Raw genomic sequence first — 18,551 nt, 5'->3', positions numbered from 1 at the left:
CGTGCCCTCCCAAGCACAAGCATTATTGCATCCATAACAAGTGATGTCCAGATAAATCAAGCAAATCTTTAACTAATTAAGAACTAATCTGTTTTACATTATTCACTATTTGATATTTGGTGAATGTTATTGAGATCCTTTCTCATTTTTCTCATTCTGGAACTGATACCTCAAAAATAATCATAGAAACCTATTTTGATAATCATAGCATTTACAACTATGAGAATTACCAGTTGCTCTGTTGAGAATAAAGAAAATACATCTGCTTTCATTCTAGAGTGCTATTAATTTAATACAGATGACTAACTAAACTACTTACACATAGAATACAGCCTTGCCTGAACAAACTGGTGAGGAAATCTGTAGGAAAATTCCACAACTGGCTAAAAAATGTGGAAGTTAGGTCAGTTAAGAAATTTGTATAAATTAAATGCACATCTGAAATAGATCATGTCACCTTATTAGTGTGGATAAAGCATTTTCCTTTTTGAGGTGATTATATGAAACTAGAGTGGTTTGCTGTGCCTAAGAGCAATTCAACTCCAATGCTTTTTCTCCAATGGCTTTTCTTTTTTTCCAGTGGTCTAACTCAGATGTTTTTTCCTTTTCCTACAACAATCAAAGAGATAAGAAAATGGATTAAAAAGCAGATCACCAGTTTCTTTTTTATAATATGACAGAAAGTACAACAAAAGTACTGAAAACTTATGCAGGAAAAAATACAGTAAGTGCATGCTAATGCACTCAATTTGACAAAGAGATAGAGCCTAGAGATAAGGATCTGCTGCAGGAACACAATGCTTATTGCAATGCAGAGAATCTATCAGAAAATGCAGAATATCAGCAACATGGTGTCAGATCTTCACTTTAAGACTACAAAGAAGCAGCCAACAGATCAGTAGCATTCATAAGCATTTTGCTGATAAATCCTGGAAATAAAATGATGTCTTCTCAGCAAAGCCTCTCATCTAAGAATATTTTACCAAAATAAAAAGGGTCTTCCATTTTCCCTGGGTATGACGGAATCCAAAGAAATTTGCAAAGATGACTGACTCCATTTTGAAAAAATAAGTTTGCTATAATAAAAGACATTGCAACTAACCCTTGTAATTCATTACAACATGACTGCTAGTGGGAAAAGGGAAAAAAACACAAAAAATGTCCATTTAGGAGTGAAAGGGAGTAAAATAAGCAGAAATCTGATAGAATACCGTCAATCCTGCAGTTACAAAACCAGCCATTCTACTCTACTTGAGAGTTTGGCCAGTCCTTTCCTTACGAGTGGTTTGTAACCCAATCTAATGATCTTTTTCCTCCTAGTGACAGATCTCAAGTCTGATCACCTTCTTTTTTTGCTAACAGATACAGGGGGTTTTTTGCCTGCTTCTTAGGAGACTGATTTTCCACAACTGAAGGGAAGAGAAACATTGAGGTATTGTTGACAAAGGATTGAAATCATATTTTGCTGTACACAGAAATATATGTACATATTTTATCTTAGGAGTGATTCCATAATTCCCAATGTTTATGTCTTTAAGTGTCCACCTATCATTTGTGAGCCAGAAGTTACATATCAGCTTGCTTTCACTCATCATAGATTATAAAACTATAAAAATCTACTACAGACAAGACTTCATGAAAGATAATGAATTCTATGAGGAATGACAAGATAGCCAACATCACTCTCATATATGTACGTAACACAAGAGATAAGATTTTATGTCAGAATTGCTGGCCAGCTTAGATGCCATGCCTCATTTCCTTTAATAAATAAAAGCATACATACAAAAAAAAAAAAAAAAGAGAGATTAATGATATTTACAGACTAATTAGAGTAATTAGACTGTGAAGTTTAAAAGTGAAGAAGTTTAAAGGTTATTAATTTGCAAACTCTCTTTCTACACTACAGAAAAAATTAGTCACTTTTAATGTCCCATTTTAATACCATTATCCCAATGTTCTTCATCACTATCAATAAGTGCAAAAATACTGAAAAATTTCCTTCCAAATGTAATTTAACACTTCTTTCAAAACCATTAGGAAAAACGTTAATTAATATCTTCAAAAAAACTTGACACTATTTGAGAGAAAAGACAAAAATAAGTCCAATCTGACAGTCTAATGTCATAAAATGTTATCGGACAATTTGGTTGGAAGCGCTCATTGCTCCTTTCTTTGTATTGCAATGCCCCCTGCAGGTATAACAGATCCTCTGTTTCTCCACAGCTCTTTGGGGAAGCATCTCATCTGACAAACCCATGATTTCCAAAACCCTTGTTAATTGCAAAATATTGTTTGAATCACAGGGGGAAAAATCAAAACAAACCCAAAACAAAAAACAAAACCACTTCATAATGTAGACAACAGAAGAATAAAGGAAAAAGAAAAACCCACTGACTGTGTGACTGCCATTATCCTGCAGAAGATGTTTAGACAAATAGTGGATGCTCATCCCTCTTTGACAGGTTTCAGACAGGAGTATGGAGCAGGCAGTCAGACTGAGGAGACACGAATCTCTGACACCCAGGTGCCCCCCAGCAGCAGCTGTGGTGGTATGATTAGAGTGACTGCTGCTCTGTCCCAAATGCACTGTTAAAACTAGGTAATTTGAAGGATTTGTGGTAATTGTTCACTGAATAGGAGCTTGACTAAAGAATCATGTCATAAAAAGAGAAAGCAAGGAGATTTCACAGTTGTTGGCAGGTATTATTTGATTGTATTAGTTAAGTGTCATGTTTCCTACCTGTTAAATTCTGCAAGTGTGGTTAAATAGAAGCTCCATGAAGTAATTACAACATACTGACAACAGGGCACAGTTGAAAAAGTTTCATTCTGGTAAGTCATATGTGCTGATTTGTTTCTTACAAACAGCTCAAGAACTGTTTCATGTCATAAGCTGAAAGAGGAAAGACGCTTAACTATGTTTCTTTAAAAAAAAACAGCGAAAAATGCAGCATATCTGAGTGAAATTAGACTAAAGAAATCTATCCATTCTTTCTGACAGAAAATGCCACAAATTTATCAAACACTTCAGAAAATATTTCACTCCAGCTTTATAAATACAGAATATTGAAACTGAGCAGCTACAAGATAATAACTAGCATAAGAACAAGCCTTGCTCTAGTATGATAAAAGAGCATTGGCCTTTTGAAGTTTGTTAATTTCTCAAAAGTTAGAAATCTGGTACCACGTTAATTTTTCCTAGGCTTAATTTATAATTATACACACTTTTCAAAATAGAAAGGCAGAGAAAACGGAAACTTCAAAACAAGTTAACTCACGTGTGGGATTGCATTTTATGGAAATGGTTTGCTCTGGCTCACCCTTGGAAAATGTATGGTTTATCTCAAGTCTGTACCCTCCCTGCAGTATCCTGTATCTGTAACCTCATTGGCTGGAGAATGTTGCCGCGCCCCTTTGAACCTCTGTGATAAGAATGCTAAGGCAGAAGGCTCTGCCCCTCTTGCCCCTCTACCCCTGGAGGCCTCCTGATGCTCCCTTTCCCTCTCCTCCCTTCCCCCCCTTTCCCTTCCCCTCTCCCCTTCCCCTCTTCCTCAGTGAATAAACCCTCACCTCATCAGCATCCCACCGGCATCTGAGTCTCCTTGCCTGCCAGCACGGGAACAACCACGAACCCAAAGACCCCCGGGGGTCCCCAGGCTCACGGATACAGGATGTTATTTTTATCCTTTTCATACAATTCTGATTTAAACTCTCATACCTTTATCATCCCTATATTCCTCAGCAGGAAGCTTACCACTTGTTTCAGGATATACTAAGTCAGGCAGAAAACTGGATAGTATTTTCTCAAAATCCCAGCCTATAAATCTTGATCCCTTGGTAGACAGAATTGTCAAAATAAGCACTTAGTTCACCTTTACCTTTCAGCAAATTCAGGGAAATTTGTCAGAAAATATTAATACAGCAGTCCTGATTAGCAAAGATATTTCAGAGTGGAAGATTCAGATTGAATCTGCCATTTTTTGAGACATTAGGTATTTAAAGAAAGCATTACTAAACTGGTGATATTTCACAATTCTTTTACCTCACTAAATTTCTCTGAATCTGGTAATGGTTATTATCTTGGAGACATGGTTGGGAAGTTAAGGACATACACAAATCATTCAGCTCATGAACTTCAGGCAGGTTACTTTGAAGGACAGAAATGTCACATCTGCTTTGCACCCTTTTTGAAACTCTTTTGTTTGACTAGATTGTATTTATGCACGTGTCTACTACTAGAACTTCAAGTAATTTAACCAGATAAATACTATATTGATATAAAACCTCTATTCCCCTCAAAGGGTCTCAGCTAGCTCAGCCCTTCTCAGGCCTTGGAGGATTATATCAAGAAAGACAGGATAAGGATTCAAAAGAGGCTCTCACCCTTTCTGCTGCTTTATTCCAGGTTGATGTTCCAGGAGAGAGAGAGCTCCCGGGGGACAGGGGACCCTTTATCTTAGGGTCTCTGAGGGAGGGGCTAGCTGGCACACAGCCAATGGGGTCAGAAGGGGAAGGAAGGGTCAGACTACATGACAGGAGTTCCAGGGGTCCCTGAGGGAGAAGAAACCATTTCCCCAGGGGGATGTAACATCTCCTCCTTTTTTTGTTTAAAAAGATACAGAGAGAAATTCTCAAATTCTGTTTAACACGGAGTGCGGGTTTCCCACCACTTATGGTTGGTAGGGAGACCGGACCGCTTTAGATTTGCCAACTCTATATGGTTGACTTCTGAGGTAGAAGATATGAGGCCATTAATAGCCTTGAAAATCAAACAGCGTAGGATTCCGAATGCTATGGTTACAAGGAAAAGGATAACAAAAAGTAACATAATTGTTTTGACTACAGAAGTCCACCACCCAGTGAGTCCCCAGCCCTTGAACAGTTCCTTGATCCAATCTTCTGATTCTTGCTTCACTTGTCCGATCATGTTGTTCATGCTTCGGAGGGCAGCATGGATGTTTGGAGCCTTTGAGGACAAATTCATGCAACAGAGTCCTTCAAATTCCTGGCATTCATGTCCATGTAATAGCAAGAGATAATCGATAGCAGCACGGTTCTGGATCGTGGCCTGTCTGGTAATCTCCTCGTCTTCTAGGAGGGAGCTGATGGCGATAGATGTTAAATTAGCCTGCTTGACCACCCAGCACTCTAGTTGGCCCAATTCACCTAGAGCTTTGGCTGCTGCTACCCACGGAAGAAACAGGGATACAGCAACTCTTTTTGACTTTGCCCAATGAAAAATGTCTGAATTACAATTTGGGTCCAAATTGTCAGCACTCCTTTTTTGAATTTTGTCAGCCGATTTGTTTTTGTGTGTCCATTCACGAATTAAAGTTTGGTTGGGTGTCAACACGGACAATCGCCCTATGGTACATGGCCCTCCGAAAAGCCGGGATGGAATTCCTGCCCATGCCCGATCCCCACAAACCAAGAACAATCCTCTAGGGAGGCTCCTGGGTTTGGAGTGGGATGGGTTGTCTGATGCAATGTGGCTTATATTATGACACCACCTCTTTGCAGTAAATTCTCCCCGGAACTGCCTTATAAGGTGGTACTCGTCAGTGCTAGAGGGTTTTGGGATGACAGAGAAATGGATGCAGTATGTGGCAGGGGAGGAACCCAATAGTTCTAACTCCTGGGGTTCATGAGCTACCCTGGGCAAACCCTGCACCCATTCCGCTAAGGGGTTCATGGCAAACACGTCTTGCTTCTGATGATCTTTGTGTGGTTGTGGGGTGTGTGCCTCTGGAATTTCGTTGGACCTGTATTTGTCCAAGCCTGCTGGAAATTCTCCAGCCTGCAAAGGAATTCCTACCAGACAGGTAGACATAGGATTCTTAGCTGCTGCAGTGGACAAACATATGTTTTCTTGCTGAAGTGTCTGTGCCAGGGTTACCCAGACGTTCTGACGTGGCTGAGGGATGATCCATGCAGCTGCCAGACTGTTCAGCATTAGCAGGATGACAACTTGGATGGGGTTCATCATAGGGTTGAGTGGGAGGTAGGTTTTCTCTGGAAGGGAAAAATAAACATTTTTAAAACATGTTAAAAGTTCCTGTTTCTGCCAGAAGGAATCCACCTCTAAGGAGGATCTTTCTCTTCCATCCGGCGGCGTCTTCTCTTCGAAGCATCGGTCACTTGCTTCTCGTCCCCTTCTGCTGGAGCTGGATTTTTGGGGACAAAAGGTTTCACCCACTTCTGGGGAATCCACCGAGGGCCTGAGGGAGTAGCCACACATGCATAGCCACGACCCCAGGTCACAAGCTCATAGGGACCTCTGGTTTCCCAAGTTTCAGGATCCCTAATCAAAACCGGTGGACGCTGAGACAATTTAAACTGATCACCACTGTTAAAATGACGTACCACAGGTGGACTCATGTTTTCAAATGAACAGTTTAGAAAATTGATGGTGAACATGGCTTTGCAGAGCTTCTGCTGTGGTGTCATCCACGAAGCCGAGCAGTTCTGCCTAGCCAGAACCTGTTTGAGCGTTTGGTGTGCACGCTCGATCACAGCTTGACCTGTGGGGGAGTGAGGGATGCCAGTTTTATGCTCCACTCCCCACTGCTGGACAAATTCTAGGAACTCCTTGGACACATACCCTGGGCCGTTATCAGTTTTGATTGTTTTTGGAATTCCCAACACTGCAAAGGCTTGCACTAGGTGCTGCTTGGCATGTATGGATTTTTCTCCTGCGTGGGCAGAGGCATACACTGCACCTGAATATGTGTCAATGCTCACATGAACATATTTGAGGCGACCAAAACTAGGAATGTGTGTGATGTCTGTTTGCCATACCTCACAGCTGCCCAGGCCCCTGGGGTTAACCCCCATGCCCATCGATGGCATGACCTGGAGCTGGCAGTTCGGACAGGTACCTACAATGGCTCGAGCCTGGCTCCGTGTTAGTTGGAATTGTCGGATCAGGGCTGGCACATTTTGATGGTAATGTTGGTGACTCAGTTTTGCCTGCTGGAAGACATCAGGGAGATGTGCCTTTTCAACTGGTGCAGCAAGGGAGTCTGCCTGGCGATTCCCCTCTGCGATCTCACCTGGCAAATCAGTGTGTGACCTCACATGCATCACGTAAAACGGGTGCTGTCGATGAGAAACCAAATAGATTAGCTTTGAAAGCAACCTGAAGAGATGTTCATTCTCTATTTCTTTGAGCACAGCCTGCTCCGCTCTGGACACTACTCCCGCCACATAGGCAGAGTCGGTTACCAAATTGATTGGTTCTGAGAACTTCTCAAAAGCTCTTACCACTGCGGCCAGTTCAGCCACTTGGGGGGATCCCTCCACAAACTCAACATCAGCTTCCCAATGCTGAGTCCGTGGGTTTCTCCAAGTCACCACGGACTTGTTTGAAGCCCCCGATGCGTCTGTGAAGACTGTGAGAGCTTTGAGTGGTCTCCGACTCCTTTTCTCATGAGGAATAAGGTGGAATTCCTCATTGAACAACTTGTGGGACGGGGCATGGACTGATATTTGTCCCCTGTAGCTGTCCAGAGATAGTTGGAGACTGGCATTGCTCTGCAGCAAATGCTCAAACATCTCTTTGGTCAATCTCTCAGGAGAGTTCTTTCCCTCCTCTGAAAGTCTGACCGGGAGGTGAATGCATGCAAAGTCACAACCTGCCAATTCACACAATCTTACCCTGGCCTTCCGAATCAGCTGTGCTATCAGCTCCTGTGGCTCTGTGATGGTCTTGGATCTTTGGTGGGAGAGGAAAACCCACTCTATTATCAACAGTGAATCTCTCTCTTCCTCGATCCACTGAAAGATCAAGCCATGCAGGTGTGGCAGTTTTCCTAGAACAATAAACTGGAAAGGCACCTTTGGCTCACACCGGTGAGCCTGTCTCTCTGACAAGGCTTTTTGTACCTTTTCGATTGCTGTCTTCGCCTCTGGGGTCAGCTCCCTGGGAGACGTCAGCTCCTTCTCCCCCTTCAATAAATTGAAGAGGGGTTCTAGATCTTGATTTGTGAGGCCTAGCCAGGGTCTTACCCAATTCAAGGACCCACACAGGGAGTGGAGATCTGCTAGAGTTTTTGGATTGCAGCCAATTTCTAAGCTCTGTGGAACCACAGTCCTTGCACTGATTTGCAAGCCCAGGTATTTCCAAGGTGGCATCCTTTGAACCTTGTCCTCCTGTAATTGAAATCCAGCAGAGGTTAAAACTTTAACCACTAGGTCAAGCGTGTGTTGGAGTATAGAGTCATTGGGGCCACACACTAGCACATCATCCATGTAGTGAAGGATGATGGCTTCTTTTCTCTGTGCGCGTATTGGAGACAGTAATGAGGCTACATATTGTTGGCATATAAAAGGACTCGATTTGAGACCCTGGGGAAGGACCCTCCAGTGATAACGCTTCATTGGGGCCTGTCTATTGACAGTGGGAACTGAGAAGGCAAACCTAGGGGCATCTTCAGGGTGCAATGGAATTTGGAAAAAACAGTCCTTGATGTCTAAGACAGCCAATTTCCAATCTCGGGGGAGCATTGTTGGAGTGGGCATCCCTGGTTGGAGGGGTCCCATGTCTTCTACTATTTTGTTAATTTCTCTTAGATCATGGAGCAACCTCCACTTATCCTTTCCCGGTTTCTTTATCACAAAGATCGGGAAATTCCAGGGGCTAGTTGTCTCCACAATGTGTCCCTGAGCCAATTGCTCTTCCACGAGTTTTTCCAGCGCCTTGAGCTTTTCTTTACTCAAAGGCCACTGTGCTACCCATCTGGGGGTGTTTTCCAACCACTTTAACTTCTGGGTAGGGCGCTCCACAGTGGCTACTTGCAAAAATCCTGGGGTGTTTTAGGAATGACCAATCGGACTCCCCACTGAGACATGGTGTCCCTCCCCCACAGTGGGGCGTTATAATCTGCTACGAAAGGACGGACATTCGCCACCTTTCCATCAGGTCCCTCAATTTGCACCACGTTTTTCGAAATCCTTGCCATTGAGATTCCTCCTATGCCCTGAAGTTTGCCTGCCACCGGCTCTAATTCCCAGTTTGAAGGCCACATGCTTTGTGGCAATACGGTGACCTGAGCTCCGGTGTCGAGTACTCCCGCCACTTGGAGGCGCTCTGACCCACAAATAATGTTGCACATCATAGAGGGTTTAGGTTCCCCCACCACCTCTGTCCAGTAGACCTCTGGTGATTTACCGTCTGCTGTGATCTCTGCTGGAACCGGAATGGCTTGGGCAAGAATCTGCCCCGCTATCAGATAAAAGGGTGGGTGCAAACAACGAGCCAACAACATGAGGCCTATTATTTTTCCCTTTATGGTCATGGGAGCTATCTCAATTTCCAAGGGTGTGTGTGCTGTGTCCCCAATAACAAAATACTCACTGTCCAATCCCACGTGGTAAACCGTCAGGTCCTGTGAGATGTTAGACAGGTCAACTGTTATAACCATCCACTCAGTAGATCTGAAATGGAAACCTTTGGTAGTTACAAGTCTAAAACGGCCAAGTGGCTGCCAAACCTTGTTAGTTGAGCATTTAACATTTACATTTTTCTGCACCCCCACACCCCGTGACCTGCCCTCCCCCCCCTTTTTCTTTAAGAGAGAAGCTTTTGCCAATGTGAGTCCCGCTACATTTATATCTTTGCGCGTTGTAGTATCAACCGCGGGCACGCGCTGTAAATTCAGTTTTTTTGTTTGTTGGATTTCTTCTGCTTCTGCGTCTGGGGGCAGGATCTGGCGAAGTGTCCTGGTTTCTTGCAGCGGAGGCAGATGATGCGCTGCAGCTGGTCTGGTGGCATCTGTGGCCTGCTGGGGTGTGGTCTAGCAGGGGCTGTATGCTGTGGGTGTGTTGTTCCAGGGTGTCTTTCAGAAGTGCAGAACAGTTCTGCCCGTCTGGAACAAGCTTCTATCATCTGGGACAGAGTAGGTGGTGGGTCCAAGGGGAGAGTGAGGATAATTCTACGACAGGTCTCATTAGCATTTCTTTGAGCCATCTCTTTGATCAGCTCTGCCTGCACCACGGGATCTGGTATTTGGTGTTCCACCTGTGTCCTCAGACGATCAACAAACTGTAAGAAATTCTCCGTAGGAAATTGTTTAACATTGACATAACTTCCTTTCCCTTCCCTTGATGGTAGCTGATAAAACATTTTCTCTGCAACATTGCTAATCCTAAGTAAAATTTGTTTGGATAATACTCGGGTTTGTTTTTCAGGGCAAGCCCATGCACCCTCACCACACAGATGTTCAAATGTAATATCATTATTCTCAGTGTCTTTAGCCATATTAGGGTTTTGCTGAATCTCCTGTAAAAGTGTTCTTAAAGCTCTTTTCCACATATTGTCCCACAGATCATACTCTGAGGGAGATAACAGACATCTGAATAAGTCCTTAATATCATTAGGAACCATTTCATTAGAATCAAATGTGGCTCTAAACATCCCTTTAAAGATGGGGGTGTCCCTGCCAAACTCACGTTGTACTTTGCATAGTTCTTTCTTGTCTTGGTAGGAGAGGGGCTGGTATTGCCGAGTACCCTGCCTCCTGCCTACATATGCTACTGGAGCTACAGAGAAAATGGGTTCATCTGCATTTGCCAAGGGTCTGGAAGCTGCTGCCGGTCCCCCCGTGTCTGGGGATATCGGGGTTACAGCGTTAGCAGTCCCTTGGGGGAGGGGAAGGAAAGGCGTGCTCTGTCCGTGCTGGCTGGGCAGCCCAGGCTGTCCCCCTCCCCCCGCCGTGTGGCAATCATACCCCCCGCCGTGGCCGTGCAGGGTGGGGGGGGCGGCCCTCTCCCTGCTGCCGGGGAGGCAGGAGGAGGAGGGGCCAGCCCCCTCTGAGCCGCCGCAGCAGCCGGGAAGGAGGCAGGGGGAGGAGGGGCCAGCCCCCTCTGAGCCGCCGCAGCAGCCGGGAAGGAGGCCGTGGGAGGAGGGGTGGGGTGGGGCTGCCGGAGGCCAGCAGGGGTTGGCACAGGGGTATGGGGTGGGGGCGGGGGCAGAGGGAGGGGGTTGGGGAGGGAAGGGGTCGTGGGGGGAGGGTCGGGGCACATGGCAGCCGCCATTGTTCTCTGCCACGAGGAGGGGGTCTCGTAGGGACTCTGCCGCGTCGCAGAAGTCCCGGGCCGCCCCTGCCCCCCCGTTGTGATCATGGGGAGAGAAACTGGCATTGTTAAAAGGATCCCGGGACAAAGGTAAACCCGGGTATAAAGGTGGATTAGAGGGAGGATTACATGGGGTAAGTTTTTGCTCCTGGCTGGGTTTGTTCAACTCTAAAAGATGGTTACGAGCTTGCAAAAATATTGGGATAAATACAGAAGCGGCGTGATCATTATTTTGGACTTTATCCGTGATCACCGTACCCACGTAATCCCAAAAAGAAACAGTATCTATCTGTAGCAATTCAGCTTCAGTAAATTCATGTTCTAACCAGCGAACAAAACGTTTTATCAGCCTTTTGGAAATTTTAACGTTAATTAAAAGGTCCTGGAGTTGTTTTAATATACTCTTTTGAGGAGCTGATAGCTGCATGCCCATGATTCGATATTATTGAAAGCTATTAGCTCAAAATCCAGCCTCCAGCTGTTAAAGTCAGCTGTATGTAACTCCTGTGTCTCCTATAACCAGAGAGAACAGGCAGGGAAAACTCCGGGGCTGCGGTCACGCGTCCGCGCCGTTTCTCCAGCCCCGGTGGCACCGGGGGGGTCCCCGCCGCCTTGCTTGGCCGATGGGATACGTGCCCGGGCCGGGGTTTCCCCAAAAAGCAGGGCTCCTTGTGCGGAGCCGCCCCACGGGTCCGCGGGCTGCGGCAATCAGAAACGAAAGAAAAAAAAAGAAAAAAAAATCCCCGCCGCAGGGTCCTAAAAACCACCCGCTGCTACTAGCAAGGTAAAATGACGCCCTCCCAGTTTGCGGTACCGATCAAACGGAGGACTTTACCTGGTCCGTGGTATCATCTGCTGAGTCAGAAGCAACTGAAGGTCCTGTCTCTAGCTCACTCGTGGGTGGGCAACCACAAGCTACGAGCTTATCCCTACTCACCTATAGCTACAACATGTGGCCAAAGTGCCTAGGGTAATTGAACTTCCCAAAAAGCTTTTAAGACCATGAAAGGTCTCCAGCTCCGCATGGGTTTCTATATTAATACCCACTTGGGCGTCAATTGATATAAAACCTCTATTCCCCTCAAAGGGTCTCAGCTAGCTCAGCCCTTCTCAGGCCTTGGAGGATTATATCAAGAAAGACAGGATAAGGATTCAAAAGAGGCTCTCACCCTTTCTGCTGCTTTATTCCAGGTTGATGTTCCAGGAGAGAGAGAGCTCCCGGGGGACAGGGGACCCTTTATCTTAGGGTCTCTGAGGGAGGGGCTAGCTGGCACACAGCCAATGGGGTCAGAAGGGGAAGGAAGGGTCAGACTACATGACAGGAGTTCCAGGGGTCCCTGAGGGAGAAGAAACCATTTCCCCAGGGGGATGTAACACTATATATGTGCAGTCATTCCATGAGAATGACCTATGGTGGTAGATTCTTAAGAAAGGAAAGATGATGCAAACTCATCATATTTATGGCTTCACTCTGTCACAGAGTACAAATCAAATCTGACCTTTATGTACTACAGTAATGTTAAAAAGTCTCAGTTAACAAGTTTTTGCCTTATGCAAATTTTGTTCAATAGCTTTTAATGATGCTGCCAATTATCAATACAATAATGTCCTTTTACACATTTTACAGTGATGAAGATGATATTAGCTAGTAAGGTTAAAATATAAAAGCATAAAATATGAAGTGAAATATAGAGCTGAAGCAGCAGTGGAGCCACAGCAGAGACAAATATGATATTTTTAAAAATTAACCAACACCATACACACCAAAATAGATCAAAATATGAATTGCTAATGAGATAATTGTCTTCTCTTGCTTCCTATCTACAGAAATTCTTATTCAGTTGCCCTTCTACTACTCTGCTCAGTAAATTTTCTTGTCTTGCACTGAACTTGCCACAATTTCCTGTGAACAGGTTATTTTTAGATAAAAAAGAATATTTTCTCATAGTAAATCAACAAATACCTTTCTTCTTGCAGTCTCATGCAGTCTCAGGCAGAAAAGATGTTTCAGTTAAATGCCAATGACAGTGTAATTAATAATCTGCAGATAGTAAAAAGAGATTATGTGCACTTGAGGTGTGTTACGTGGTGGAGGAATGGACACATCCCATCAGTTAAATACCATTTGTGAGCCCTTGGAGGCTGTGTGGACTCATTGCATACTGCCAAATAGAAATACAAAGCTGAAGGGGAGCTTCCCCAACATGGTGGGGAGATAATAGGAAATTAATTTCCCCATAGGAAAAATAAAAATCTCCCTACAAAAAGCTGAAGCAATCATTTATGCCCTCACTACAAAGTCTGTCTTTTACCTCAATTACTTTTTAAAATTTTTTTTCAAAGATCAAATTCCCATCTAAGTAAAGGAATCAAAGTCTTATCCATTCTTTATGCCTTTTTATGCATAGAAATAGAAAGCAAAGATGAAAATGCTTAAATATGTCTTGAGAGCTTTATTTGAATATCCAAACATTTTTTATGTCTACAAACTCAGCTATGACCTTTTTGATTCTGAATCAGTAGGTACAAAGAATTAATGGGGCCTAACTAATTCACTCTATACTCACACCATTAGTTTATTTAGATTAATTTTCTTTACTGTTCTCATGTTCTCATAAGCTTAACAATGACTAATAAATTGATAGAAGGCATATTACAAAAATAAACTGAGTAATGATTTGCTTAATGAGTCACCAAAAGACAAATGTTATTACAAAAAGCACTAAAAACATCTCATTCTAAATGTAGTGGATGCACAGGAAATACTTATATACACCTATGATGTAAGCACAATTATTATCATTGTTACTATACATACTTTCAATAGTTTTAACACTTAAAATATAAAGACGGCAAGATAAAACAATGGAAAGGTGACATAATAGCTCAAAAGAGGAGAGATGGCAAGATAATTAAAAAAAATACTATGAAAAATATTAATTCCTGCTAACTGAATATACAACACATTATGCAATACAGGGAAGTTATTATTAGTATAAATATTTTGAAATCTTTACCAAGTCACACAAAAATTACTTTTGCAAAGTTAGAGCAGGACTGTGGGAAAGAAAAGGTAATTTCATATCTAATCAGGCAAAAATGTAGTAGCTTATCAATCTCCCAAAGCTGAAGTATTATGCATTGTGAAAGTTGCAAAAAATCCTTAACTGCTTGCATATCAAATGGAAACTTGGAAACTAAGGGTAGCCTACAGATCAATACTGATGACTAAGTGTTCTCACTATTTACAAACACACCTCTTCTCATTACTGTGTTGACCCTCAGTAGCTTGTATTTAACAGAAGAAACAACAAATGAACATGTCCAAAAGGATTTTTAGAGGAACAAAATCACAGAATCATAGACTGGTTTGGGTTGAAAAAGACCTTAAATACTATCTAGTTCCAACCTCCCTGCCCTAGGCAGGAACAGCTTCCTCCAGACCAGGTTGCTCAGGGCCCCATCCAAACTAGCCCTGAACACTTTCAGGGTGGAGCACCCACATTTTTTTGGGCAACCTCTTCATGGGCGTGGCAGCTGTGAACCTGAACACAGGCATCCCCAAAGGCTGTGACAAGAGAAAAAAGATGAAATGCAAAAAACACCTTAAATGAAGTGATAGGAAATGAGACAAATTGTGAGCAGATGGAGTTATTTAAGAGCACTGAGCCATTCCTCTTCTATAGTGTCTATTTTCTGCCTGAGTTTTCTATTTAATGGATGGTTTCAGGTTTTGCTCTCTGGCTTCCAGACAGTAATTCATCTCACCTCAGAATTTCAAGTGATGGCAGACTCAGCATTTGGCAGCCAAGAGAGTCTATACCAATGCCAGGACAGAGGCTCCTTTTGCAAAACTTCAATCATTAACCTCTGAGGTGGTCTTCTCAGACCTTCCTCAATGTCAATAAAGGAAAATAAGCAGTCTTAGAGAATGATGCATCCAACGTATTTTAAAAGTGTACCCTATGTTGAAATTAATTCCTTTCCAAAAGTGTCTTTTTCTCCTTGCTGACCATTGAAGCAGCTTAGAATGACTAGCTCAAATACCCATGTCTAGACTGTATCCCACGCCTGCATTCCTTTGACAAATCCCACCCAAGATGTCAAAAAGCAAGAGGGAAAATATCAAACTGTCTGGTTATGCAAGAAGAAACAAGGAAAAAAATTGCTGGACCCTTTAATGAACTATATGAACGTTTATGGAAAATAATATCAAATAACATACATACCTTTGGGATGTAAAAACCCCCTTTATTTGGGGGCTATTAAAGAAACAAGAGCAATTCTAGATTGCCTGAAAAAAATATTCATTATCAATTAGCTATGTGGCTTCAGCTACAATTAAATCAAGCAAAAACAGAAGAGAGGAAAAAAACCCAAAAGTGCAAACCCACTACCCCTGCTGTGATTGTTTCCAATTTCATTAAATATTTCCATGCTGTGTCCAATAGATCATAAGATTACTAGGAGATTTCTAAAGACAAGTTTCAACATATGACAAAAATCTGCTTTATATTTGCAGATTTATAATAACTCCTTAGAGTTTTTTCATTGATTACTTTTCCAAAATGAATCCCTTGGCAATACTGAATCTTTGTTTTGTTTTGTGGGTTTGTTTGGGTGTTTTTAGAAAATATTTTCGTTTTGAATTTCTGCTTGACTCCTCGGCTGGATCAAGGGTCACCAGTCTACCTCCAAAACCATCCTTTTTTTTTTTTTTTTTTTTTTTTTTTTTTTTTTTTTTTTTTTTTCTTTTTTTTAAAATCTGGGATCACATATTTTCTTTTGTACTGACTTCTTGGGGATACATTTCCCACATGTGCTTTATCTGTCAACTTCTGTTTCCTGTACTTTTAACAACTTTTGTGTCCTGGAATCATTCCTCTTTGTGTTCCTGTTCGGACACCTTAGCCAAAAACAAAGTGATTCTGTGAGCAGGACATACTCAGAAGTATAAAAATTATTTATTGGTTATCACACCCAAACAATCACTACTAGGTTAGGCATTAATGTGCTCACCACCTTTTATAAGACATAAGCAGAGTCTCTGCTAGCCAGGTAGGCAAAGGTCAAAAAGGAGAAAAGGCAGCTCCTACAGCTCCCTGGAGCACAGTCATGCCTCCTCCAACACTGATTTTTCTTGATGACTTTATACTTGCCCTAGTCAGTGCTTTCCCTTGTCTTACCCTGTCTGCAATTTTAGCTTTCTCATCTCACATGAATCTCCTCTTCAGACTTTCTGAATTTTTTTTCTCCCCCGCACTTTAGGGGAAAGGGAAAAAGTTTTACAGGAAGGGTAATAAAGTGTTGGAATGGTCTACCTGGGAAGGTGGTGGATTTGCCATCTCTGGATGTGTTTAAGGAAAAACTAGGTGTGGCACTTGGTGCCATGGTTTAGTTGAGGTCAGGGTTGGGTTGGACGTGATGATCCCAGAGGTCTCTTCCACCCTAATGATTCCGTGAGTCTGTGATTAGCATTTTCCTCAGAATTCTCAGCCACAGTTGCATACCTTCAGCAATGGACCTGGTAACCTCAGGCACAGGCACTTGCATGGACTTCTACACAGAGAGAATAGCACCTTATATAAGCACAGAGATGAAGGTGACAAGGGCGATAAGGAATTAGTTTTCAGTGGTCCCCAGTCAAATCCATGCTTCTGAACATCAGTTACCCAGCACTATTCTTATGCTTATCCTATAAAAAAGTTCATCTTTTCTTTGTGATGCACTACTATACATCTCTGCCATAAATCTTAATATACTGTCATAAATCGTTACATTTCCTTGAACATTTCTATCCATCAATCAACATTTGGATAAAGGCAAATTTGAATTAACATTGCAAAAAACTGCATTAAATCCTTTAATGACACCTATGACTAGAATTTTGCATCCTCTCCATTACAATTTATTCTGCAGAGCTTTTTGAAGAGATACTCTTTTACATGCCTGCTTCTGAGTTACACACACAGCATCTTTGTCAGTAATAAAAGAAGATCTTTAAGTTATCTTTGATCCTCAATGATTTTCTTTATGTCTCCTCCTTTTCCATGTGGGCCTCAAATTTCTGAAGTAAGAATTCAGTCTTACTGACAGAGACATGGTACAGCAGTCACACCACTAACCATCTTAATTGTGCTGACCAAATATATAACTAAGTTAGTTTTGTTACTGAAATCTCTTTTCACTTCTGTAGTGTAGCCTGTTTCAAAAAATGATTTTACACATTTTTAAATGCCTTCTTCCTTAAATATATGGGTGCTCCAAAGTACCTGTTCTGACAAACATCATGTTGTAAAGCCATTTAAACACTTATGTAACTTGTAAGATTTCCTTGGTGCACTTTATTCTTAAGAAAATGTCAGAGAATTCCAAAGAACAACTATTAAAGGAGCAAAGAATGAAAGATGTAATGCTATAAAAAGGTTGAATATGGATAAATTTATCTAAATGTAGCAGGTGCAATAGGCTTTGACACTTAAGGATAAGGGTCTGATCATGTGTAGCTATGGGAAAGAGAATGGATTGACTTGAGTTACGGAGCCAAAGAATCACAGAATCAATGAGGCTGGAAAAGACCTCTGAGATCATCAGCCTGTAACTGGACACCATCACATGTCAACTATACCACAGCACTGAGTGCCACATCCAGAATTTCCCTAAACACCCTCAGGAATGCTGACTCCACCACTTCCCTGGGCCACCTATTCCAATGCTTAACAACACCTTCCATGAAGAAATTCTTCCTGATGTCCAACCTGAATCTTCCCTGGCACAGGGAGGCCATTTCCTCTTGTCCTGTCACTGGTTGCCTGGGGGAAGAGGCCAACTCCCACCTGGCTACAGCCTCATTTCAGGCAGTTGTAGAGAGTGATAAGGTCTCCCCTGATCCCCCACTTCTCCAGGCTAAACAACCTCAGCTCTCTCATCCACTCCTCATAGGACTCCAGATCCTTCATCAGCTTTGTTGCCTTTCTCTGGACATGCTACAGCACCTCAATACCCTTAAGAAGTCTTAAGGCCAAAGGAGACATGAATGACCATAAACTAAAATACCAGAAGTTCCACCTCAACTTGAGAAAGAAGTTCTTTACGTTGAGGATGACAGAGCAGTGGAACAGGCTGCCCAGGATGGTTCTGGAGTCTCCCACTCTGAAAAACCCATCTGGATTTGTTCCTGTGTTGCCTGTTTCAGGTGAATCTGCCTTGGCAAGGGGGTTGGATTAGATGATCTCCACAGGTTCCTTCCAACCCCAACAATTCTGTGACTTTGAGTGTCAGCTGCTGTATGTGACACACCATCTCATTTGCTGTCCTTCACAATGACTCGCTGTGTTTATATTCGTATCTTACCTGGATTTAAGGTTTAATTGTCCCCAACTCAGAAAGCTTCATCTACATCACACATTTTCCAATTCATTAATAGACTGGACACAGCACAGAAGGACCAAGAGGCTAACTAATGTACCTGATTC

General features: G+C 42.7%; 1 protein-coding gene across 1 annotated transcript; it reads right to left on the bottom strand.

Moving 5' to 3' along the window:
• Nucleotides 1-4,268: 4,268 nt before the first annotated feature.
• Nucleotides 4,269-9,488, bottom strand: LOC134548231 (uncharacterized). The gene is made up of 2 exons (XM_063392811.1): nucleotides 9,359-9,488; nucleotides 4,269-6,015 (listed from the first exon to the last, which is right to left on the bottom strand). The coding sequence occupies exons 1-2, from the start codon at nucleotides 9,423-9,425 to the stop codon at nucleotides 4,646-4,648; spliced, it is 1,437 nt and encodes a 478-aa protein (XP_063248881.1). The 5' UTR covers nucleotides 9,426-9,488; the 3' UTR covers nucleotides 4,269-4,645.
• Between the last annotated feature and the right edge of the window lie 9,063 nt (nucleotides 9,489-18,551).

Source organism: Prinia subflava, chromosome 3, assembly GCF_021018805.1.
Source record: "Prinia subflava isolate CZ2003 ecotype Zambia chromosome 3, Cam_Psub_1.2, whole genome shotgun sequence".
Classification (NCBI taxonomy): Eukaryota; Metazoa; Chordata; class Aves; order Passeriformes; family Cisticolidae; genus Prinia; species Prinia subflava.
This window is presented reverse-complemented; position numbering and strand designations above follow the sequence as displayed.

Excerpts from the sequence above, each read along its gene's own strand:
- LOC134548231 (XM_063392811.1), bottom strand. The coding sequence starts at position 9,425 with ATGGTTATAACAGTTGACCTGTCTAACATCTCACAGGACCTGACGGTT. Across the intron at positions 6,016-9,358 it reads TTACCACGTGGGATTGGACA|AGAAAACCTACCTCCCACTC; the intron begins GTGAGTATTTTG and ends TTTCCCTTCCAG.